The sequence below is a fragment of the Phascolarctos cinereus genome, unplaced genomic scaffold (genome assembly GCF_003287225.1).
Source record: "Phascolarctos cinereus isolate Bilbo 61053 unplaced genomic scaffold, phaCin_HiC Scaffold_1;HRSCAF=81, whole genome shotgun sequence".
Lineage (NCBI taxonomy): Eukaryota > Metazoa > Chordata > Mammalia > Diprotodontia > Phascolarctidae > Phascolarctos > Phascolarctos cinereus.
The window spans coordinates 116,350,392-116,377,251 of record NW_027555514.1 but is presented as its reverse complement, the minus strand read 5'-3'; the positions used below and the strand labels follow the sequence as shown (position 1 = coordinate 116,377,251).

General features: G+C 37.7%; 1 protein-coding gene across 1 annotated transcript in view; it reads left to right on the top strand.

The window, feature by feature from the left end:
• The window catches only part of SND1 (staphylococcal nuclease and tudor domain containing 1), a 479,638-nt gene that overhangs the window by 237,732 nt on the left and 215,046 nt on the right, over positions 1-26,860 (top strand). Inside the window, exon 14 of the mRNA XM_021002412.2 lies at positions 23,588-23,660. Coding sequence (XP_020858071.1) covers positions 23,588-23,660 — 73 coding nt within the window. The remainder of the gene's footprint in view (positions 1-23,587; positions 23,661-26,860) is intronic.

Sequence of the window (26,860 nt, the reverse complement as noted above, 5' to 3'; positions counted from 1 at the left end):
TACCATGCAGTCCTGAGAGTCTAGGAAAGAAAAATCAGTATCCTCTCAATACCAATCATTTCCCATCTCCCTAGGCTTGGCATTTGAGTTTTAGGCACCCTTGCGCCTACCACCATGCTGTCTCCCACTCTGACCTTTATTCTTCTTCTTAGTGCCACATCCCAGTGCATGTCTGACAAGTGTCACATCACTTTATTTGTCTTTTCAGTTGATCCTACTGCCCCATGCTTGGTTTGGGATTATTTTTCCTGAGTTGTCTTAGCTACGTTCTCTCAATTAAACTTTTACCTTCTAATTTTTTGCCTTTATCTCTGACACCTCCCTGTTCAATGTCCTCTGAAGATCTCATTAGTGAGTTGTTTACTTCTTTTCTTAGGCCTTGAATAGAGCCCCTAAACAAGAACAGGTTTGGTTCAGACCCCATAGCTTCCTGATGCATGGCCTGTCACTTAACTAACTACCTGTCTTTAATTTAACCCTTTAAAAATCTTTATTGATTATGTTCTGATCCAAGGCAATTTGAATTAATTTACCAAGAAAAATTTCATGAGGTGCTGTAACCAATTATTAGCAAGGCCATATTAATGAGATCTACTATATTGCTACCAGGCATTCATTCAGAAACTCTTTGGGAAAATAATCGAGAGAGGTTTCGGGGAAAGCTCTTCATTTTTATTCCCTAGGCCTCAGAGCTGTGACAATTCATTACTAAAGATAGCTTTGACCTCCCTCCCTTGCTTCCTGGTCTTTCTCCATGCTTACCCTTGATTATGCCAGTGATTATGCACCATGCTTCTGTGTAGACTTTTCTTTCCAGAATACTTTGTGTCCATTAATTCTTTTAGAAGACCGTGGTAAACTTGGGTAAAGAGCAACCAGTTAACTTGTCTGTCTGCTTGGGTCAGTGCAGCTGGCTCCACAGTAAGCACGGGAGTTGATGAGCTTCCTAGGGGTTCTGGGGTTGTTGTTTACTCCTGCCTGATCTGCCAACTCTTCCTATCTTACACTGATGGGAGCTCAGGGAGAGATAAGCAGTGAGCACTTTGGGAGATGACAGAAAGACGAATATTACTGCCAATTTACAGCTGGCTCAGTGTTTTTAAGTGCACACACCTGCATGCTGGAAACTGGCACGTGCTCATTTCTACCTGTAGACCTTTTATAGAACCTTTCTTTATTCAAATGTTTTGCAGTTTTGGGGAAGCCTTCACTAAACCTGAACTGCAGTTTGCATAAAGCCATCTCTCTCCTTATTTAAAAGACAAACAAAACACAAAATTCCCAAATGATGGCCTTCCTTTTTTGGCTCACTTGTCTTTTGCCAGCTGCCTCTTCCCCCACTGCCTCATGTCCCGCCAAGATAAGGTTTTGCCATTTGCATGGACTCTTGGGTCTTTTTTCTCACATAGGCTCTGTTGAAAAGCCTTCCCACTTAACAACCTTCGTTTTGGGAGGGGAGGAGAGAAGACAGATGCCTGGTAGAGCTGAACCATACTTTTGCCAACAGTTCTCCTGAACTGTATGTCTCTATAAAACCTAAAAAAATGACCCCTATCTTCCATGTTAAGTTTGTCTATACATTTCCATCTACTATTTTGCTTTTCAATTATAGAGATCACGTAGGATTTAGTCTTGATTTTTTTTTCTGCGTGCCTATTTTAGTTTTATGTTCTCAGACATTACCAATCCTCCTAAAAAAGGAATTTTTAAGATTTTTTTTATGACAAAAGCCCCTTTGGCAGTCTAATGAAACCTATGGACCCCTTCTCAGAATATCATTTTTAAATGCATAAAAGAGGACACAAAAGTTTGCAAAAGGAACCAATTACCATGGAATCCAGTTAACAGAATATTTTGAAAATTCATTCACTCCTTGAAATCTGTTCATGAACTCTTGAGAGAAAGGGGGAGTGGATCTTGTTACATGTACTAGAAACAAAGGTTAAGAATCAGTCAGGGAATAAAATTTAGTACCCTTCTAGCTAACAGAATCAATATTAGAACTCTTCTTCCTTAGCCTTTCCAGACAGTGCTTGTGCGTGCACGCACGCGCGCGCACACACACACACACACACACACACACACACACACACTCTCTTTCTCTCTCTCCCCCCTCTCCCTTCTTTTTCATTTCTCTACTCCATTCAGTGTCTTTTTATTTCTTGTACTCTGTTCAATTTGCATTCTCTTCCTATAGCTCTATGTTGTAATTTCTAGTATAATACATGTTAGTTGTGATCATCAGATTTAGCATGTGATAGAATGTCAATTATTTGGACATATTTCCTGTTTGTTTTGCTTTAAGCACCTCATTATGTGGAAGTTATATTCTGTTGTCAGTATGGTTTTCAATTAAATTAAAATCTGGCTAGATGTTTGCCTATTTTTAAAGTAAGGAGAAACAATGGATTATGCCTTTACATTTCTGAAGCTCCCAGTGGGTATATTTTTTTTAAAAAGTAAAATTATTAGACGCTTTATGAGTTCTCCAGAAACCATGTCTCTTTACAGACAAATTGGCACGGGGTTGATGGCAGTTAAGAAATGGAGCTTCTTCTAAGGACTCTTCCAACTTTAGATCCTGTAATTTTAGGTTAAGAATATATATGTTTGTATATTTTGGTGCCTTGTTTTCTCTTTGAAAAAGCAGGATGGGGGGCAGCTAGGTGGCGCAGTGGATAGAGCACCTGCCCTGAAGTCAGGAGGACCTGAGTTCAAATCTGGCCTCAGACCAAACACTTGACACTTACTAGCTGTGTGACCCTTGGGCAAGTCACTTAGCCCCAACTGCCTAAAAATAAAAATTAAAAAATTTTTTAAAAAAAGAAAATAAAAGAAAAGGCAGGATAAAAAGATATCTTTTAATAATCCAATGTCTGAGCCGATTTAAATACATTCTGGACATTTTATAAATCAATTAGCAATATCTAGGAAAAAGAAGATTGAGAGTTATAACCCCTTCAGATTTTCTGCTACAGTCTATTCATTGCCCAGCATGCTACATAGAGTAGCAGACACAGAAGTCTGTAGTTACATTGTCTACCATTGGGGGAGGCACACATGAGCCTGCCCAAATTTCAGCCTCCATTTGGCTCTTTTCTCCCCATGCCTGCCAGGAAGATTACGTCTGCCTAAGGAGACACTTCTTCAGCCTCCTCCTTCAAAAGTAGAAAACTTGGTATTCTGCCTTCCTGACACTCGCACCCCAGTTTTTAATTACTAAAAGTCCCATTTCTGATTTAGATCCTCGAAAAAGTACCTTTTGGTTTGGTTTGTTTGTTTTTGGTTTTTTTGATTTTTAGCCAGGTTAAAACTTCCTCACTTCTATAGATTGCTCTGTTGTTGAACCTTCAGCATGAATTTGTTGGCCTCTCACAGATCCCTCAGGGGCAAAGGTATAAATTTGTTAGTAACACTTTTTTCCCTCTGAAGGACTCTGGTGTCAGCCAGCTGTTTGTGAGAGGAATTTATTTTCACACAAGATTTTGTTTTAGGTAGGATTGGAGGGTTGGGAGTGGAGAGTAAGGATGTGCATGTAGATGGGTTGGACCTTTTCATTTGTTCAAAGAATCCTTGTGGCACAGCATTCTTTTCCCTTCTGAATCTTTAAAATACAGTTAGGAGTGTGAGGGCAATAGAAACATTTAGGAAGAGAAATAGCTTCAGGATTTATGTAAAGTATGAGGTCGGGAAGGAGGACAAGGCTGGGCTACATTGCCTGACTTGTTTGATAAAGGCAAAATCTGTTAATCTTCTTTACATAAAGCAAGACCTGTTTTCTTACATATAAACTTACTCTGCTACCTCATTGTGTTATAATAAAAATAGTCATGTAGACTAATTAATATGAATGATTTTATAATTTAGTCTGTAACATCTAACAAAACAAATCTAATTTAGAAGAATGCAAATTCTACCAAGTGTACCCAACTATAATCAGGACTTCTTTTTTCTCCTTCATGCAGCTCTATTCATTCTTTTCTACTGCATGTATGCCTTTTTTCTTTTTTAACTTTTCTATCATTATCCTCCATGCTTCTGTTAAGTGCCATCTTCTTTTTCTGATATACTCTGAAAAAAGCTTTTCACTGAACTATATTTTTTACTACCTCTCAGTCATTCTTTCTCTACAGCCTCTAGCTTTACCTTGACTAAAGTTTAATGGGCAAATTTTAAATCACCAATGATGTCTCAATTCTATCTAAACTGATAACTTCTTTTAATAATTGATATATTTTGTTTTAACATAGAAGACAAACTTATAAAATATATTTCATGAAAAAATTGAACAAACTTAGAAGTGGGACAGCAAGTTGGTACAGTAGAAAGACTAATGGCTGCCTTTGGAGTTGAAGGACCTGGGTTCAAATCCTAACTCCCACTTCACTCTGTGGCCATGAACAAGTCATTTAACCTCTCCAGGAGCTGGACTGTATAAGCTCCCAACATTTCTTTCAGCTCTACATATATAATCCTATCATAGGGTACTAATAAATTCATGTATTTCATAAATGTAATTCATAAATGGCTTTTTAAAATTCCAAGATTTTGGACTGGTAAGAAGCCAGTAAAAAAGAATGGAGTTTGGGGTTTTTTTTTTAGTTCTTCTCATCATTCTCTTTCTAAATCTTAGACCTATACATACAACCCTCCTATATTGGGGGGTAGAAGGGTAGAGGAGATTTATACAGTTGGGTGTCATTGTTGTGTACTGATATTCCACATGAATATTTGTGAAGGATGTTGGTATTGGGGAATAGGCAAGGATAAGTAGATGTGATAACAGGAAAATGTATTAAAAGGGAAAGTGGTTTCTTGATGCAGATAAATGTGAAAAAATGTAGCTCTTTCTTTTTGCAGAAAAGATGATGCACTCAACATCCAAATAGAAGCAATCAGTCTGCATTTAAGGCAGTACAAATGGCCACTTCTTGAGAGCAGTGTAATATCTCCATTTCCAAATAGTTTTCTCCTTCAAGATATTAAGAATTGCTGCTCAGCTCCCTTCTTCAGCTGCTGCTGTTCTGTCTCTCTCTGTGCATTACTTCTTTCTGAAAGGCAGCCCAAAGTGCCTTTTTTGGTAGGATAGGGAAATGTATCTAAAGTCAGAATTCATCACATTCATTGGGCACCTTTGGTGAGGTCATATGGTGATCTTGCAGTGAGGTTCGGATTAACACTCAGAAGTTCTTATTTCCTGTTCTTCCATGTAACCATTGCTTTCATCTTCTAATTCTGTGGATGATCTAGATTATATTTCAGAAGTTATGTAATTCATCTTTATTTCCTTAAATATTGTTAATTTCCAGTAATCTTAACATGTACAAGAAGTTTCTTTCTTCCTTCATGGTTCTCTTAGCTAAAGCTAAGTGGGTTTTACCATTTTAAAATTCTTATAGTATAGAAAAATCTTTAGTTACATTAACTAGGTGATAAAAAGATTAAAGAGAAAGAATATATTTAAAAAACCTAAATATTGGAAAATATCCCTATAATAGGAAAATTATGTAAAATAAAGATATGTCTCTCCCCATTTCATACATTTAGATTACTATGTATCTTAGTATACCAGGAGGAAATCCTAGTGAAAAAGCCTAACTTTTATGGTATATCTCTGTCTCTTTCCCTTCCTTCCTTCTCTCCACACACCTCCACTCCCCATCTTCTCTTCTGTCCGCGCCCCCCCCCCCCACGCCTACTCACAGAGGCATATGCTTAGGAGTAGAAACTCTGGGTCAAGTGGTATTGTCATTTTAGTTGTTTTATTAATCAGCTGGATGATGCAGTAAATAAGGACACTGGTCCTAGAGTCAGGAAGATCTACATTCATTCCAGCCTTAGAAACTTACTAGCTATGTGACCCCAGGCAAGTCACTTAACCTTTGTCTGCCTCAATTTCCTCAAGTGTAAAATGGAAATAATAATAGAACCTACCTTAAAGGGCTGTTGTGAGAATCAAATGAGATTTATTAGCATGGTGCCTGACTTAGGTGCTTAACAAATGCTTTTTTCCTTCCTTTCTCCTTATAATTCTAAGTTGATTTCCTGAGTGTTTGTGCCAATTCACAGAGATGCCTAATCACAATGAAATGGGAGATTAGTATCCTTTATACTTTCCCAACCCATACATACCTTCTCCTTCTGTCTGAATTTGGTCATACCCTCTCATAAATCTTTCACAATGGATCTGTGTAATACTCTGAATTCTGGTTTTTTGTTTTTGTCATTTTTAGAAAATGAAAGTAGATGGCACAATGATTAGGACACCAGGCCTGGAGTCAGGAAGACCTCAGATCAAATCCTGCCTCAAGATAGATACTAGCTATGTGACCTTGGGCAAATCACTTAACCTCTGCCTCAGTTTCCTCTTCTATAAAATAATGGCACCTACTTCCCAGGATCAAATGAGATGATAATTGTAAAACACCTAGCACAGTGCCTGGCTCATAGTAAATGCTATATAAATGTTAACTGTTATCATCATCATCATCATCAAGAGATTGCTCCCTTTGTCATCCCAACTCTCTCACTTAGCTTCAGTCTCTCCCTGTGTACTGGCCATTTCTCTACTGCCCATGACTCTGTCTCCCTCATTCTCAAAACACCCTCAGTAGATGGATACAATGATGGATCCTTCCATTCCTGCTAACTGTGGTTTTATAGCTCTTCTGCTCTTTGAAGCTAAACTCTTTGAGGACGCCATCTACAATAGGTGCCTCCACTTCCTTCCTGTCTTCTCATTTGCTTTTTAACTCACATTAACCTGGCTTTTGCCTTCACCATTCAACCTAAACACCTCTCCAAAATTACAGTGATCTCCTGTCTTGTCTTTTTTTTTTCTAACTGCCTTTTCTCAACTCTCATTTTTCTTGACCTCTCTGCAGCCACTGACACTGTCAAATCACTCTCTTCTCCTTGATCCTCTCTTCTCTCTATATTTTCCAGGTACAATTCTCTCCTGGTTCTACTCAGTTTCCTTTGCTAGATCATATTCCAGATCTCACTCACTAACTATGGATGTGGCACAATGGTCTGTCCTGAGCCTTCTACTCTTCTTCCTTCTCCCATTGGTGATGTCATTTGCTCCCATGGATTTTATTTCCATCTCTATGCTGATGATTCTCAAATCTACCTATCCTGCCCTAACCTCTCTGCTGACTTTTAGTCTTGCATCTCCAACTGCCTATTAGACATCTTGAACTGATAGACATCTTGAATTGAATATCCACTAGACATTTTAAAATCAACATGTCCTAAACAGAACTCATTATCTTTTGCTTGAACCCAACCCCCTTCTAAACTTCTCTTTTACTATCAACAGCAAACAGCATCCTCCCGGTCTCACAGGTTCACAACCTAGGAATCCTCCTCAACAGCTCCTCACTGTCTTTTGCCCTACATATCCAATCTGTTTCCAAGGCCTTTTGCTTTCACCTTTGCAATGTTTCTCAGGTACACCCCCTTCTCTCCTCTGATAATGGCGGCTATCTTGGCGCATGTCCTCATCTCCTCACATTTAGACTATTGCAGTAACTTTCTGGTTGGGTCTGTGTGCTGCAAGTCTCCTGCTACTCCAGTTCATCCTCCATCAGCCACCAAAATGATTTTCCTGAAGCTGTAGTCTGACTGTGTGTACCCCTACTCTATAAACTTCAATGGCTCCCTATTACAACTCCAGGATCAAATATATTGGTATTGATCCCTGCCCCCAATTTTCTTACCTTCCTCTCTCTCCCCCTTTACATGTATATACTCTTCAATCCAATAACACTGGCTTTCTCATTGTTCTACAAACAAGACACTCCATCTCATGGTTCTAGGCATTTTCCCTGGCTATCTCCCATCCCTGGAATGTTCTCCTTCTTACCTCCTCCTCCTGGCTTCCTACCTTTAGGAAGCCTGTTCCATCCCTTCTTAATTCTATTGCCTGCTTATTTACTTTCTAATATATAGCTTGTTTGCACATATTTGTTTGCTTGTTGTTTCCCTAATAGATTGTAAACTACTCAAGAGCAAAGATTGTCTTTTGCCTCTTTTTGTATCCCCAGCACTTAATACAGTGCCTGCCATAGAGCAGATACCTAATAAATGCCTATTGACTGACTTTTAATAATACAAAAAGACAAAGCATCAGTGCTCTCCCTATCCATTTACATATGACTCTGGAAAACAACTATGTGATATATAGTTACCTCAGAGTGTTTACAGCCCAGTACAGATATTGCTGGCAGCAGATGTCTACTGTTGCATCAGAGATTCATAGAATTTTAGGGTTAGGAGAAACTCTTCTAGGTTGCTCTTTGATTTTTAAGGTAGGGAAACCAACTCCTGGTTGTTTCCTTTATGTATTGTTGTACCTAAAGATAATAATGAACATGATCAATTTTTTTTAAAAGCTGAGAACAGAATTTTTACTACCAAATGCATCTAATCCCACTCAGTAATGTTATTTAGGGATAACAGATTCCAACAATAATAAGAATATATCCGTATTGAGAATACTCAGACTCTGTTAGGAATACCTCATTTGGAATTGCCTTCAGTTTCTGCGTCATGTTCTTCTGAATATCTGCAGAAGTGGCAGTTTCTTTTGTCTTTTGAGGGGACTTTGGATTTTCTGCGAATAGTCATAATACTTTTCAATGCCAATTCTGGTGAGTAAGGTCAATAATTTGGCCACCGACACTCTTGTTGTTCAAAAACTCACGTTAAAGTAATGGAAAGATTTTTTTTTCTTTTTTTAGTGGCTCACAAATGCATTTAAAGACATTTCTCCACTTATGGGGGGGGCGGCTCTGAAAACGTAGTAGAGCAAAGCTGATGATTGGGCAGGTGCTTTGTTCTCATATATGAGGACAGAGCATTTTAACGAAAACAATTAAATGGTTGTGGATGAATGGGCATCAGTTCTTTAGTCTTTGCTCAGTTCTTCCTGGTGGTTGCGAAGATCTGGGTCTCTGCTAGTCCTCTAAATAAAACTCTTTATTTTTCTTTTCACTCCTTTTCTTCCTTCCTAGTCTGTCTCCCCCTGTTTTTTGGGGGGTGCCTGTATCTTTAACTCTTTGGCTCTTTTGGCAATAATACTATAGTATCTAATACATTGTTACCTTAATAGAAGAAACTTATTTGATGATAACTCTTTTACCTTCCTGAAAGCTCGATTGATGAGTGGTTAGAGAAGAAAATTTTTGGTAGGTATATTTCTGATTCCTAGAGTGCCTGATCCCCTACCTTTGTCTTAATTTCTCAGGACTATGGTCAGAATAACAGTTAAATATAGATACTTCAGGATTCTGTTTTGCATGTACTGAAGATGTGAAATCAACTTTGTAAATTTTCTCCCCCTTAAAGGATACTTTTTAATGTAAATTACCTTATAAAATCTCCCAGTGAATCTAGGTTCTCTTCTTCCCTCCTCCTCTCTCTCACCTAGACTTGTTTGATTGTGCTTAAGGCTTCGTGAATGTTTTGTTCAAAGCCTTAGACTTAAGATTATGTATTCACAGTGAGCATTAGTAAAGTACAACAGATCCAGAGAATCTCTCTCTTAAGGAGTGATGTTGAGTCTGTTTTCCAGTGAGTGCCAGTTGATTCATCTCATATAGGAAATGTCCTATATGTTAAAAGAATTGTACTTATAAGTTGTAAGGCCCCTTACATTTCCTTTTCATCCAGTAGAATCTCTAGCCCCAAATCCACATTAAAATTAATGTGCTTCTCAACTTAATTTCCTTAGAAAGTTTGGAAGAGGGAGTATACAAAAAGGTGGCTTCTTTGAGAGAATACATTGTGTCTGTGACTGATAAAGCTAGGAGAAAGAAGTATCATCAAAAATATAATTTATTGCCACCACAAACGTAAAAATACCCTTTATTCATGAGTTAGACTTGCCTTTGATTGTGAACCAAAAGCATTCCACACCCCCTTCCACCTCCCTTCCATTCCCAGACACTTGACTTCCATGCAGCATTTACTAAGGCAGCTGGTGGCACCATAGTGGAAAGAGTGCTGGGCCTGGAGTCACATGACGTAAGTTCAAACAGATACTAGTGTGTCCCCTGAGGCAAGTTTATTTGCCATGGTTTGCTGAACTGTATAATTTGGGATAATAATACCACCTACCTGCCAGAGTTTTTGTGAGGATCAAATTAGATAATATTTGTAAAAGCATTTAGCATGATGCTTGGCACATAGTAGGCACTTATTTTCACCTCTCCCTTTGGTTTGGCTGCTGAAGTATTGACTTAAGCAAATACTTTTTGTTTCTGCAGCACTAGTAAGAAATTCTTTGTGACTCAGCTAGAACAATGTCCTAGTTTTCCCCCATATTCATAATTATTTTAGGTGACAGGGATCACATTTTTCAGGGTTTTTTTTCCCTTACTGTTAACTGGTCATAGATCGCTTTGTTCTTTCTTTACTTCTTGTTGTCTCTGCTTGTAACTAGCATTCATGATGCATACATTCAACTTTTCTTCTATTATGTGATTCTCTGAAATCTGTCAACTGTCTAACCCATCGACTAAATACATTGAATCTCTTTATTTTTATTATAGATCTGACCTTCTTCTATTGACACCACATCTTACCAACTTTCTTCTTTGCCTATAAATTTATTTTTTACTGAAAATAAAGCTACTTCAACCCAGCATCCCCCTCTGTCTTCTATACCTATGTCTGCTCTAAAGCATTATCTCAGTGCCAAGACTTAATTACCTCTCAGGTTCTAGGTAATCAGTAGGAAGGCCAAACTAATTACTTAATGCTGTTGATTGATAATCTGCTCTTACCTTATGCTGAAATCCGTTTTTATCTATTTTACCTGTGACTTCATTAAAAGGTATTTTAGAAGTTTATAAAGTTTTTTACTTTTTTAATAGTCTGCCCCTCCCATTGCCTTTCTTCCCTAAATGAGTTTTTAAGAAATGAAGAAGAAATTCTGCGTCCTTAAACAGGTGCAGTTTACCTGTTTAAGGTACCCACACTGGCTATATCCCTGTAACCGTACCCAGTTTGGATGCACAGGCTCTTTGAAGCCTGGCTGAGGGATTGATTTTTTTGAGTGAATCATTTCACCTTTCTGATTCGTAATTGTCTCATGTAAAATGGCAGGATGGATGGCCGGGAATTTCCTTTTCCTACTTTATTCTTGTGATCTTTTGTTCTCTTAACTTTAGAGAACTATAGGACTCTAGAGTTAGAATTGAATCTAAGAAGTCATTTAGCCCAACATTTTAAAAGATGAAATAGCCCCACAGTCCAACGGGTTATAAGTGGCCTAAGAAACACACAGCTAATATTAAGTTTCTTCCCAGTGTTCTCTTTTCTCTATTTAGTTAAAATATTTCTAGTAAATTTTATTATCCTTTTTGTTTTTTCCATTTAAATTTTTTTAAAAATTATTTTGTTAAATATTTCCCATTTACATGTAAAATAAAATTTTAACATAAATTTTTTAAAATTTTGAGTTCCAAGTTCTCCCCCTCCCCACCTCCTTGAGAAGGCAAGCAAATATGGTATTGATTATACATGTGAAGTCATACAAAGCATATTTCCATGTTAGCTGTGTTGCAAAAGAACACAAAAAAAAAGTAAAATAAAGTTAAAAAAAAGTAGTATTCAATCAGCATTCAGAGTTCATCAGTTCTCTTCGTGGAGGTAGCATTTTTCATGCTGTGTCCTTTGGAATTGTGTTTAATCATTGTCTGGATAATAGTAGCTAAGTCTTTCACAGTTGATCATTCTTAAAATATTGCTGTTAGTGTGTACAGTGTTCTCCTCACTTCCTCTGCGTCAGTTTATGTAAGTCTTCCTAGGTTTTCTGAAATCATCGTGCTCATCATTTCTTATAGCACAATAGTATTCCATCTCAATCATATACCACAACTTATTTTAGCCATGCTCCAATTGTTGGGCATATTGGTGTAAACTGCTAACTGTCCACTGTAAATCCCTTCCTTGTAACAATGATAATTAAGCAAAAAAACTGACATAGTGACCAAATCTAGCAAGGCAGTGACCCTTGTGATTGAATGAATAAATTTGGCATTTATTAAATGCTTATTATATGCTAAGCACTTGGGATACAAGTAGAAAAGCAAGATTCAATTCCTTCTCTCAAGGAGCTCACATTCTAATGGGGAAGAAAACACATATGGAAGCTTTTAGCCGTAAGATGGAAAAGTTCCATGGCCTTTAGGGTAGAGTGGCAAAGTAGATTTTTAAGGCTTCTTCTTTAATGCCGTTTCTACTGATAAAATCATATTAGTTGATGTTGTAATCTTTCACAGTGCCAGGGGACTTTGGTAGTCAGAATTTCCTTTCTCAGGTTTCAGTAGCTGTGGCTGAAGTACCTACAGGAACAATTACCAAGTGGCATATTCATGGAGATCGATTCTTGAGATGATATCTGAGGGCACTAGCTAGAAGAATTTCTGTTCTCAGGACTTTTGAATCTAAGTTGTGTTCTGTCTCCATTAGAGTCTGAGGCAGAGATGATAGTCAGGCAATGGTGGTGGTTTGATTTGTCTGACACATACCACCTTCTGTCTCCCTCTACTGCAGCTGGCTGGCTTGCCTGCCCTGTGTGTGACAGGTAGTTCACAGATGGTGAGGATGGTCGGTCCCTTCTCTGCAAGAGCTGCTTCCCTAGATGATGGATGTGAGGGCTGGGCTAGAAGTAGGGCCAGTGGTCTGGGGGATGCTGCCACTCCCAGAGCTCCTGACCCTATCTGCCTATTGGTGGTAGTTGGTAGGCGTTTGTAGCTGATGGTGATGAGGAAGGTGGGATCCCTATTCACAAGGATTTCTTCCCTCAATTTCTCTACTTCTGTAGTCCTTCACCTTTGTCAAAAGGAGGGAGGTGTGTCATCCATCATCTGTTTTCCAGAGACAAGGTAATGTTCTTTTTGTTTACATTTGACAGTCTTCCGTTGTTCTTTCTATGTTTTGTGTTATTCTTTCTGTAAAGGTTCGGTCAGTCTTATTGTTTGTTTTCATTTTTCTCTATCTAGGCAGTGCATTCTTATACTACTAGCTATAGCTTATGTTGTTTTGTTCCCCATACCTGATACTCTTTACTTCCCATACCACTCTTTATTGTCTTGCCATTTACAAATTGGGAATGGTGGGATGCTGTGCTGGTAGTCTCTACTGCTCTACTACTTCTGCTCTGAGACATAACCCTTTATTATCAGGCAAGTAGCCTGACTCTGGGCAACATTGTGAGTGTCTCATCGTCACATCTCTCACAATATAAGCTTTTTCATGAAGTTTGTAAGTATAAGCTTTGTGAGGGTAAGGAACAAGTTTTGCCTATCCTTTTATTTTCCTCAGTACATCTTCCAAAATAGTCCATTTTCATGATCATTTGGCCCACCTTTTGCTGAGTGTATTTCATGCCTGAGCAGTCCCATTCATTTTAGATCACTGGCTTGAAAGCAGCTCTTCTGTGTCTGTGTCATTTGTGCTGAGACAGGGGAGATGAAATCATTCTAACCTTCACTTGGAAGTTTCACAGGTGGAAGGAAGAATGTCCAGCTTTTCAGCCACTTCATGGAGGAGTGTGGTCAATAATTTGGGTTTCTGCTAAGTATTAGACACTTAGCCACAATACCTCTCTTACCTATGTTTGGAAGCAGGTTGCACATGGTTATCATTCAAAAGTTTTCCCTCTGTCTACTAGTTTTGTGGCTAAGTGTCTTTTGGGTGCATATTTTCAGACTCCTTACTGGGAATGGCTTTGTCCCTTGTTTAGCAGCTACCCTTTATCTGTACACTTTTTTATATTGCTATAGATTATCAAAAAAAGAGCTTCAGAGGTGAACAGGCTGTGTTCTGGCCTCCTGCTTGCTTTCTCCCATCCTGGCTGAGCACCTGCCTGCCTTTGTGCTGGAACAGCCATTAAGGAGACACAGTAGGGAAGTTTAGAAGTCATAAGATTCATTCCTTGCCTAATGAAAGTGGATGTAGAGCTGTGGTGGCAGCCTGCAGAGAGAGGTGGGGAGGGGAAGAGGTGAAGCTTCAGTATTTGCATTTGTGAAGCAGGTGTCAATGAAACAAGGTTGTCATCAAGCCTTCCAATCCTCTGTTTGTTCTATGCTTAGAGAAAGACTTTTTCATATACTGAAGAATCTGGTGTAATTGATCACTGGATTCAGAATCAGAGAACCAAGATGCTGTTAACTTATTTCTTGTGGGATCTTGGGTAAATTACCTAACCTCTCTGGGTCCTCCCTTAGTCTCCTTACCTGTAAAAAAAGGGAGTTAGATTTCCAAGGTTTCTTCTAAGTTTTAAATTCTGTGATTCTCCACAAACATATCTGAAATAACCTGTAATACCTAGGATTTGTACAGGGAGAGGTGGCCACTGATCAAGGGTTTACTTATCTGTGCATGGATCCCACTGGTGGGTATGGTGACATAGGGCTTTGGCAACCATTAGCAGCAACATGATATATCTTATCCTTTTTGCAGAGATTTGGAGAATGGCTTAGGAGGAAATGTGAGCCTCCGGTATCTGAAAGAATGATGTGTTTTATTCTACTTTGTGGACTGAATTTAGATACTTCTGAAGGACCTTGTTTTCTAGAAAGTAACAAGCTAATGTTTCTTTATTAGTTTTCTGCTTTGTAAACCCTGTAAGCTCTATAGCTGTGTAAACCCTGTAAACTTAAAAATCCAAAACAACTCTACCTTAGGAAATGAAATTTGAATCCATTTGATGAGTGATACTGTAAGTAATAGTGAACTACATTTGACCTATTTACTCATACATATACATATGTATCTCCTATTTGCACAGATTTATCATTTCCCTAAAGAGCAACCCAAGCAGAAATATACTCTGTATTACTGCAACCTGAGTAAGGCAAGTAACAAAGTCAGATAGATGAGACTTTTTTTTAAAGATAAAAGACCTTTTAAAAGTATCAGATCCACATTATTTTCAAGTCAGATTTTTCTTTTTATATTTTCCTATCACATATTTCCTTATTTCCTATCCGATCCTCTGAAGCTAATTCTTGTTAATGTTTCTAATTCTTTTTTTTTAAGGCAGTTGGGGTTAAGTGACTTGCCCAGGGTCACACAGCTAGTAAGTGGTCTGAAGCCACATTTGAACTCAGGTCCTCCTGACTTCAGGGCTGATGCTCTTTCCACTGCGTCACCTAGCTGCCCTCTAATTCTTCCTTTTCAGAAAAATCTAACTTTTTGTTTGTTCTTGTTTTATAGCCCAATTTGTAAATACTACTTATAATGCCTTTACAAAAGTAATTTCTTTTAGCCCTTTCAATTTTAAGGGCTTGATCTAGTTACCTTAGAGCAATTTGTGTAACTATGAAAAAGCAACTTAGCTCCATAGCTTTTCCAAATCAATGTCTTCATTGTTTTCCAGTAACTCCCCAATTATATAATTTGACAGTTGCAGATTCTTAACTTCTTTGCTATTATACAGAAAACACGTCTAGACCTCTTCTATTTTTTAAAGCTCTCACTTGAACCTGATGTCCCTTCAAATCATCATACTGTAGCTAAAATCCTAGAAAAAGTTTTCTTTATTAATTTTCTCTGTTTCCTCAAATGCCACTCACTTCTCAACCTCTTACAGACTAAGCCAGCCACTCAACTGAAATCATTTTTCTCCAGGTTTTCTTCCCTATTTCTGTCAAGGACACTACCATTCTTCCAGTTACTCTGGTCCACAATCTTGGAATCATCCTCTAATCAGTAACCAATTTTCAAAAACTTTAATATTTAATATCTTTCATTTTTACATTTGTCTAGTATCCTTGTTTTCTTTCCTCTACCACTCCCTCTGCCCCTTCTCATAGAGCCATTCCATATAGAAAAGAATTTTTAAAAAATGAGGGGAAAAAATCAACAAAACTAATTACTACATCATAAAAATTTTAAAATCCATGCAATGTTTCTTAACCCTAAATCCCCACTTCTCCTTTTAAGAGAGAATGAAGGTAAATACATTTTATCATCTCTTCTTTGGGAACAAGTTTGGTTGTTACATTAACTCATGCTCATTTTCATTTTGGTTTGATTTTGTTCTTTGCATTGTTCAGTCAATCAATCAACAACCATTTTTTTAATCTTTTTTTTTAAGGCAGTTGGGGTTAAGTGACTTGCCCAGGGGTCACACAGCTAGTAAGTGTCAAGTGTTTGGTCTGAGGCCGGATTTGAACTCAGGTCCTCCCGACTTCAGGGCAGGTGCTCTATCCACTGCGCCACCTAGCTGCCCCAGCAGCCATTTATTAAATGCCTACTGTGTTCCAGACTCTAGTATATACAGATACAAAGAATGAGCCAGGGCAGCTAGGTGGCACAGCAGATGGAGCACTGGCTCTGGAGTCAGGAAGACCAGAGTTCGAATGCAGCCTGAGACACTTGATCACTTGATACTTACTAGCTGTGTGACTATAGGCAAGTCACTTAACCCCAACAGCCTCAAAAAAAAAAAAGAAAAAGAAAAAAGAATCAATCTTTATTCTTAGGGACCTCACATTCTATTAGAGGAAACAGAATCTACCTACATTCCAATTAAATACAAACTAAATACAAGATTGTTAAGAAAGTCCAGGGGTGGGAAACCTGTGGCATCTCCACCCCTGCTGCATACACTATGTATGTGCATACAAAGCTACATATATTTGGTATTAAACTATTTTTGTATGTAGATAGATAATATATGTGGATAGATATATGGTTCTATATATATGTTTATAATTATGTTGTATACAATTTTTAAAATTTTATTATTCTATACTTAAGAAATAAAACAAGCATTACGTAACATGGTAGAGTAGAAGAAAAAAAGATAATTCTACATGAAACTGCAAATCTATTATGTGTAACTTATTATTTAAATAGATGTGTATGTATAATAAAGTTATCATTTAACTTTCAAAAAAAAAGATTGTTAAGGAAAGAGGCACTAATAAGTAGGGGAATCAGGAAAGTTTTTGTATAGAAGGTGGACTCAATGAATCATCTATGAGGTAGAGCTGAGGGAGGAGAACATTCCATTGTGGGAGGAGGGGGCAGTAATGAGGGGAAGAGTCAGTGCAAATGCAGGGAGAAATGGAAGTTTTAGACATTGTGTATATAGTTTTCTACTTATTTACTCTGTGCCAGTTTATATTGATTTCTCCAGATTTCCCTAAATTCTTCATCATTTCTTACATCACAATATTCTACCACAGTTTGTTTAGCAATTCCCTTTTGTAATGGACGTAAACTTTGCTTCCAGTTCTTTGCCTCTACAGAAATTGCTGCTATGAATAGATTAGACTTTAATGGAACCTTTCTTTCTGTCTGGTGTACGTACCAGACATGCCTAGCAGCATGATCTTGGAATCAGAGAGTATAAACATTTTAGTCACTTTCTTAGCATAATTCCAAATTGCTTTCTAGAGTGGTGGGACTGATTTGCAGCTCCACAATTGGCATATTAATGTACTTGTCTTTTTAACCACTCCTCTAATATTGACTTTCTTCATCTTTTGTCATTTTTTGCCAATTTGCTGGGTTTGAGGTAGAACCTTAAAAGTTCATTTGGTTTCAATTTCTCTCACTAGTGATTTGAAGCTGTCTTTGGTGTGGTTACTATTAGTTTGCAATTCTTTTGAGAATGGTTTGTTGTCCTTTGGCCTCTGAACTTTTGGGGAATGGCTCCTCAAAGTGATTCCTAAAGCTCAAGTCTAAACATATCATTTCCTTGCTCAAGAAACTTCTTCAATGTCTAACTTTTTGCTTCTAGAAGAAAATACCCACTCTTATCTTTTACATTGAGGATTGATTCCAATCTCCCTTGCTAACATTGATCACACAATACTTTTCTACATACATTCAATGATGAAACCAAACTGGCCTCCTTACTGTGCCCCATTCTCAATGTACATTCATGTACAAGTCTATCATTGTTAATACTGGGCTGCTTCAATTAATTTGCATATTTATTTATTTGCCTACAAACAGAATATAAGCTCTTTGAGGGCAGGAATTTTCTCCTTTTTACATTTTGAATTTGTATCATTTACAATGTGTAATTCATACCTTTGAACTTTCCTTAGGCATTAAATTCTAAAGTTTAGCTATGTCCTTGTATGCCAACATATCATTTTCTTGATTTTTTTTTTAAACTTTTACACAGGACTTCAAGATCGTCAGTAAAAGCAGTGGCACCCATGGAGTAATCATTTAATTGACTAGCTGATCATCCTTATTTCAGGCATTTTGTGATTGCTTTCTTCTGGTGTTTCTGCTCTTGATAGTCAGTTTCTAATTTTTTTTCCTCCCAGAATGTGAAGTGTTCTGTGATTTCTAGGAAGGACTATGAGTTCAACAAGTGATGTAAAGAATATGTCTGTATTCCTCAAGACCATTTATTTTCTTTCTTGTTGTTGTTAGAAAGGAAATAACACCCTAGGTATTCACGCTCCAGAAGATTTGTAAGCTGATTGTGCAAACAGTACAGTAAAGTGGTGGCATTTTTACATCCCTTAAGACTGTCCCCTAATGTTGCCAGTTGGTAGGTGGAGTATAGTGGGTGAGAGACAGGTTATAGGAGGCAGTGTAGAATAATAGAAGGTACATTGGACTATGGTCAGAGAACCTAGTTTTTGTTTTGGTTCTACCACATATTAGCATGTGATTTCAGCTAAGTCATATAACTACTATGAACCTCAATTTACTTATCTGTACATTAGGATTAATCATCTTGTTATGTCTGAGTAATAGGATTGTTAATAATCAGTCCAAATAACCCGATTATATTATCTGCATGAAGTACATTATAATCATAAAGCACCATAAGATCTGAAATAAAAGTGGGAAATTATCTCACTTGCAAAGGAAATAAATAGGAAGGAAGAAAGGGCTTTAGAGTATAAAATTAGTTAGATTTCACATAGAAGTTTTAACAGCTTTCCCCCCAGAATATCTATGTATTCACTGTTGGCCTAGCTGTCCATAGAAGGGCCCAAGATTGTAGGGCATTGGCAGGGATGGCTGAATATTATTAAGATAGAACTGGCATTTCATCGATTGGATGAAGTGACAAAGACAGACACCTATGTATACCTGCCCATCCAGTGCTTTTCTTGTCCATATTCTTGTGTTAATTTTTCATACTTGCTTTGCCAAGCATGGTAATGGCCTTTCTTGCTTTTTCTTGACAGTATGAAGTTATCTCTGAAGCACATGACCTGTCTAACACTTATCTCTTCCTCTCACCGCACTACAATTTTTCATTCATCTATTTTCCTGATGACATGCTTCTTATTTTAAGTTTCTTATGTGTTACATGTTCTCCACTGCTCACACCCACTATGTCCTGACATTTTTAATTCTTCAAATGAGTGAATCAAATAATAAATATTTTAAGTACTTCCTTTGTGCCAGGCACCTTGCTAAGCCTTGGGGATACAAAAAACAAGCAGACTGTCCCATTTCATGATTTGCAGTCATACAAAACCATTAATAGAATGTCGGTAGTAAAGAAATGGGCCTTTGTTTTGGGAAATATGTAGGTATTCAGAATGTTCCATATGAATGAAAACATTGACTTTACTACCCAACTTCTTTTGAGTATCTTTAAACCTGAAATCAAACCTTTTGTCCATACAGTCAAAGAGTTTAGAGGTGCTTTTCATCACTTTATAGCTCAGATTACAAAGCACTTTCACAAAAATCAATCCATTTTATATCCATGACCCTTTGGCAGAGATGGAAATTATTATTTTCATTTTGTACATGAATAAAGTGTCAGAGTTAGAACCAGAACCTGTATTCACACCATTCCAAATCCTATTCTCTGTCCCTTAAATCATGATTATTATCAGTACCTGTTGTTTCATATGATAAAAAATTATACTGAGAAGTTTTTCAGATTTTATTATAGCCTTGCCCCCCAAACCTTGTCATATATCCCAGAGGAGGTTAGTCAATTTCTGTAGATCCTGAAGAGTGCATGTTTGGGGAGTTGAAATTGGTTTAAGAAGAAGAGAAAAAATAAAGAACTACTATTATTAAAAGGAAAAGAAGTTGTATTGAGGTTTGAACTTGATTGTGAGAGAGCCTCATCTAACTTGGCTTTTCAGTGACAAAAGAAAGAGTTTGGAATTTAAATCTGAAATTGCTCTTTATAGTTTATTACCATGTCAGCTAGGTGAGAGAAGAAAATAGACTCATGTGCTCTGAGTTGCAAAAGCCCTTTCAGGACATCTCATCAGACTTGTACTGGAGCAGAAATCTTGTCTGCAACATTCTTGACTACTGATAATCCATGCTCAATTCGAAGATCCCAAATGATGAAGAAATTATGGCCTTATAAGACATACTGTTCTGCATTTCACTACTTTAATCATGAGGATTTTATTTTCTTATATTTTCTCTTTACTTCTTCCATTCATTTTTGTCTTCTGTAAATATAACAAGTTTTATAATTAGTTTTTCATATGACAACTCTTAAAATAATACCCCTCATCTTCTCTTCTTTAAGCTAAATATTTCCCATTTCCTTCATTTGATCCTCATGAGTCTTGTTCATCCTATTCTTAATCTCCCTACCTTTAGACAACACTACAACTCGTCAGTACCATTCCTAAGTTATGACCTCCAGAACGAAACATATTACACCAGATTGAGTTTGATCACAGTAGCAGAATGATAGTCTTCCTCATTCTAGACACTGTGATTCTCTTATTTTACCTATAAAGGTTGGAGTTATGCTAGGTAGGGCTTGGCAGAACCCTACATCTCAGCCCTGGTCCATGTAGTTTCTTGTCAGAGAATTTCAGTCCTCATTCTGGTTCAGAATCATTAGAGTTTTGGAATTGAAAGAGCTATTAGGGATAACTTAGTGTCACAGACTTTCAGAATTAAAATTTAAAAAGTCATAAGCCATTTAATGCGATCTATACCCCAACTCAAGTCCTCTACACAATAGATATAGGACCTAAGCTTGAGTGTCTGTATTTATGTGCTCTTTTCAAAAGTCCAAGCTTTTTCACAAGGGAGATCTTGAACTTCTGGGATGAAATACAATGGAAAGTGTCACAAATAGTTATCCAGCTTCTGCTTAAAGAATGTTGAATTCAGAGTCAAAGGACCTTCCTTCAAATTGTAGTTCTGCCACTTATTTACCTGCAAGACTTCAAATAAATCACTTATCCTCTTTGGATCTCAGTCTTAAAGACCTAAATGACCTTTAAGTCTCTTCTAGCTCTAAATCATTTGATCTTATGATCTGTGATGGATCACTCAGCCTGCCACACAATATACCATATCTTGGCATATCTTTTTCTTAGCTCTATTTGTTTGGAAATTTTTCCTTCCAGTGTAACAAAATCCATTTCCCATGACTTCGCTCCCATAGCTCCTGATTCTACCCTCAAAAGTCTAGGACTAACTTTCCCCTCCCCAATATCACATATTTGATAATGTACATTATTTTTAGTTATTTATGTCTTAAACTGTTATTTGAAATGTTGAGCTCTATGAGGGATTGAACCATATTTTATTGGAACTTTGTGCTTCTTCTAGCCCACGTTACATACTTCACAAGTCCTTGTTATATCCACTTAAAGTCTGATTGTCTGGTATCTAGCTCCATTTTTCTCTTCTCTTTGCTACTAGGCTCATTCCTGCTCTCACTTCCTTTGCTGAGGCTGTTTCCTCCCCCATCACACTCCTACCCATCCGTCAGCACTCCCCAAGCTGAATTATTCCTCTATGCCTCTGTCTCTTATTTCTGTCTCCTGAATGTAGCCTCCTTGATCTCCTACTTCTTTTGACTCCTCAGTTTTGGAGTCCGAGTTGTCAGCTCTCACTCTGACTTGTCTTCTTCAGCTTCCTTGGGTGTTCTCATTTCTCCATCAGACTCTTGAGTTCTTTGAGTGTGGGGTCTGGGTGTGTTCTTCCCATTTAACTTTTATTGATGAGTAAATTGAAGTTTTGGGGTGGGAAGGGACCTGGCTAGTGTTGTTACATGATATAGAACCTAAGTAAGCTTCCTTGTCTTCTGAAAGGCACTGGAAAGTCTCACAAACTCCCATTCACTGCAGTGAAATAACAAGAAATGAAGACCTGCCATCCTAAGGATAATTTTTTACTTTTCTTTTTTTTGTCTGAAATTAAAAATTGACTACAACAATCACTAACTACACCTACAAATAGAAGATGGATTTTCTTTTTTGTTGTCTTCTTCTTTTCTTTATATAGCCAGTATTATTTAGGATTAAGTTTTATTACTCTGGAAGAAATATCAAGGGTCAAACCAGTTTGTCAATAGACGCAGGATTTTTTGGTGAAGGGATCGTATGTATGTCTCTCTCCATGATTCCATTTCAGAGGCCCAGTAACTATATTGCTAAACCATTCCAACCAACTGGCTTCGTAAGCCAGGTCTGTTTTTCTTCCTATCTTTATCTGCACTAGCTCTCCATGTTTTATGAAGATAACCTCTTGTCCGCAGCTCTGTTTAGCCCCAGATTTTTTTCCCTTCACTTTGGTAAAACTGGGAGACAGGTAGGTTCTCAAGTGCTCGTCAGCCAAGCTTGCCTTCCACTGGCACCACATGCTTTTGTTTACCTGCCCTGTGGAGCCCCCCCTAACTGGGGCTGCCATCTATTCGCCCTTTATCTCCTAGATGTTGGATTCTGTGACTGTCTTTAGGGGTGCTAGGTACTTCGATACTTACTGCTTTGTCATAGCTGTTTAGTATAACTCTTGGGTTTCTAAGGCAGCCAGATAATTTTATAAGCTAATGTGCCCAAATGTAATAATTGAAGAGGGTTCTTTTTTAACCTTTCTTTTCCAGGCAACTTGTGAAAATTTTAGTCAGTTACACATGGCTCCACAGTTTATCTATTTATCTTTATAGGAGACTCAGAGAAGTTGTGAGATGTGAGTGTGGGGGGGGGGCATATGGAAGATGGTTACCATCGAAGGTTCCTGAGTATTCATAGGATCTGGACAAGATTAAAAAGTCAAGAACTCGATAGTAAGATGTGGTGTTCCCTGTTAATACATTGTGGTAATTACAGCTTGAGACTGAATTGAAAATTAGGCTCAATGTCAGTTCTGTAGCATCTGCTAATTTTTTTTTCTGCTGTTTAATGACTTTTCTTTATGATACTCCTTCATTCCAGGAACTTTAGCTTTCTTTCCTGGGAGGAACGTATTTCCATTAGAATTGTAACAATACCTACATATTTTGCATTTTAAAATGTTTCATGTGATTAAGCCCTGAAAAAATTATTGCTTACTAGTGTGTTCTTCCAACTGATTCTTTCTTTTGTATTTGGAACAATGCTATTTAATTTGGAAACAAATACAAAAGCTCCTTCTGATTATCAGGTATACATTTAGCTGAAACTATCAGTTGAATGTTGGTTATTGGGATTGGGAGAAGCGGGGGCACATATCTCTTTTCCTTCCCTATCCCCCATTCTCTTGCATAGACTGGTTTATTAAGTAGCACATGGTATGTTTTGTGCAGATTACAGTCTCCTTTTCCTTCCCTTCTATACCTGCCCATCCTGATTTTTGTTTTTAATACACTTTTTTTCTTCAACAGAGCTATTAAGAATGGGAAAGGATTACATAGCAAGAAGGAAGTGCCTATCCACCGTGTGGCAGACATCTCTGGGGTAAGATTGAATGTTTATTTTTTAGAGTGTGGAATAGAGGAACAAGGCATTTGTTGCTTATTCTTTTCAGGAGCTCAGATTATATTTATTATTGCACTTGCTAGTTTTCAGCTACTGAATGTTGAGTGTCCTGTCTCCCTCTCCTGCCCCTACAAGCTCCTATCCCAGTGCCTAGGGAGATACTGTCTTGCGTTCTAGCAGTGCAAGATCTGTACAATACCTCTCAGCTCAGCTCATCCCATCTACTTAAGCTGCATTGCTGACATTTTTTCTAGGAATAAATGTGGCTTCTGTTTCACAAATGCTACTTTTTTTTTTAAGCTTTCTAAGTGAACTTGTATTGTGTCTAAGTTGGTATTCCCTGGGCATAAAAAATGCCCTTTTTACAAAATCTTATGCCTGGTAATTTGTGGAGAGGCATGGGGAAAGAAAAGGTGGATATTAGTCTTTAGAAGTTGATGGAGAATTTCCTCATGACTTGTTTTACCCAATTTGGGTGATCGTAGATAAGAGGGATAGATAATATGAATCCTACTTCCATAGATGATACTAGATAGCTGGAGAATATAGATGGATTAGTGACACTAGCAATTTTGAGATACCCAAAATCTATATCTAAATGGCTGCCTTGTGACAAAGCTCACTTTCACATATTGAGAAATTTCTCATTTAAAACCTCTTAGAATTTCTTACATCCACCTAGGAGTGTTTGGAATCAGCACTGTTTTTCCTTCTCCTTTGGTGGGCCTCTTCACCAGCATTTCCAACTCTCATGGTTTAGATTCATGGTTCATGAGTTGCATGCCCATGTTCAGCTGTGAACTGGACACTGGGGAATTGTTTATGCCATTGGTAAAATGATCACATAACCCAGGATAGATTATCTTCAAAGGTGAACAGGCTAACAAATCTCAGCCCAGACACTCCAGGAACATGCTTCAGGCAATGGAAAGAAAATACTAAAAACAAAGACTTCTTGAACTCAACATAGCCCACAGCTGAGATGAATTAGGGTCTTTTATCTTCCTGTTACATTTTGTTTCCCAACCTGGCTGAATCTTTTTCCAATGTTCCTGTGATTACTTATTACAAATAAGAGTCTGAACAGTCCACGCTTTCCTGGGTGGCCATGGTTCCTGGCTTGTAATAAGTGAGGAGACTAGGTTGAGCTGCCCAGATATTGCATCTAAGAAGCAGCGATTTTATTTCTGCACTGCATGTACACTGAAATTGTAGTTTTGTCTGGTTAATGCCTCTGGGTCCTACTATTAAAACATAAACCTTTACTTTGTGTTACATTGTAATTTTAGATCGAAACCTCTGAGAAACATAGCTGTTCCATGTGAAGTTTAGCTAACTTGCCATTTAGAGAGGTGTCTTAGTGTATCTCTTAATGATTTAAGATCTGTACTTATTCTGGTTCTCAGCAGTTAAAGTTACTTTGAGAATTTGGACTTTGGATTTCTGGTGATATTAGCTTTGTATTGCTCCATTGATCTCCTCCCTGCCCCCACTCCCCCAACTTTAATGCTTCATTTTGATAAAGATGTTAAATTTAAGGATGATTTCCCAAATCATTGAGCTGAAAAGTGAAACGTAACCCTGTGTCAGAACATATAATATAGGCTTTCCCAGTTTATAGATGACCCAGATATCTCAGGAATATGTCTAATCTGACAATTTAGGGTAGCTTTGATATGGAAAGAACAAATTAATCTTTTGTTGCTCCATTTTCTTCTACAGATTTCTAATCCCAGGTGTACAAGGAAAAGAAAGCTAATTAGATTGTTTAGATGGAGGAATACCAGATCAAAAATGTAGATTGTCAGTGAATGGAGGAAAGAGACTAGTTCCATGATATTCTTCTATACCATTCTTACATATACTCTCTTATGCTCTGATGATTTTTGAGGTTTCCCTGTGCTTCCCTGTCTCTCCCTTCACGCTCTGCCCTCCCCACCCTGTCTTTGTTATAAAAAGCTAGTCCCCTTTCCGATCTATTCCCCCTTCCCATTAAAAAAGGGGGGAAAATCTTTATTTTTTTTATTTCCGGTATTAGAAGACTGACTTATTTTTAAATTATTTTAAAGTAACCTAAAATAATTTTAAAATAAATGCCAATTCAGGTGTTTTTTATTTACTATTTAAATAAAAGAGGTAAAACACAATTGAGATGGCACCAGAAAATGTCAGTTACTCACTGTAAAGAAATGTTGGGTATGACCTTGTCTAACTAGATCACAAATTATTTAGCTTAGCACATGTTTTCTTTTTATTTCCTCTGTATTAGTTAGCCATCTTCCCTAGTTCCTCCTGCCGTCTCTGTTTCCCTCACAGTGTTGTATTTGGGGGTGGGTGCTAGGCCCTTGTACTATTTAAATATGATGTATAGCTCTCCCTGCTTACTGAAACATTCTGGGCAGCTTCCTCTCTTGGGTGTAGATTAGACAAGTTTGTAAAAATGATAGTTAATATAGGCAAATGCCTCACAGAGGATGAAAAATGAACAGGCATAGAAAGCAAATATTGAAACATCGTTTTACGAAGCTTTGTTAATCTTTTAAAAATATCACTTTATTCCCCCCCAAATTGATCCCCCTTTTCTTAGGGAAGGTTGGTAGTTGTAAAAGATAAATGCTAGAACACCCGTGGCTGACAGCGCATGCTATTTTGCTGCCAAAATAATTTAACATGAATTAGTGTCTGTGCCTACTCCTTCTCTTTCCCCCACCCCTACACCCTTGAGAAATGCATTCATGAATTCACATTTTTTTTTCTCCATACTGCCTCCTACCCAAGAAATGGTAGTCTGTAAAAGAGCATGTGCACTTCATGGCTTTGGGCCAGCCTTAGTTTTCCCCTGTTTCTATTAGGGGCTAATCCTGAAGGGCTTTTCATTCATTACATATTACTCCTTTTCAGCCCCTCTGCATTCTAGTCAAACTGGTCTCCTAGCTGTGTACCACGTTCCATTTCTGGCTGCTGTGTCTTCTGTACTGGCGTTCTTGATTGCACTCCCTTGTCTACTCAGCTCAGGAGCTGCCTCCTCTCAGTTTTTAGTGCTCTCTCTCCCCCTTGAACTTTTTTTTAAATTATTATTACTTTCTCTGTGTGAGTGTGTGTGTGTGTGTGTATTTGTTTTTGGTGAGGCAAGGCTGAGGGTCACACAGCTAATGGGTATTATGTGTCTGAGGCTGGAT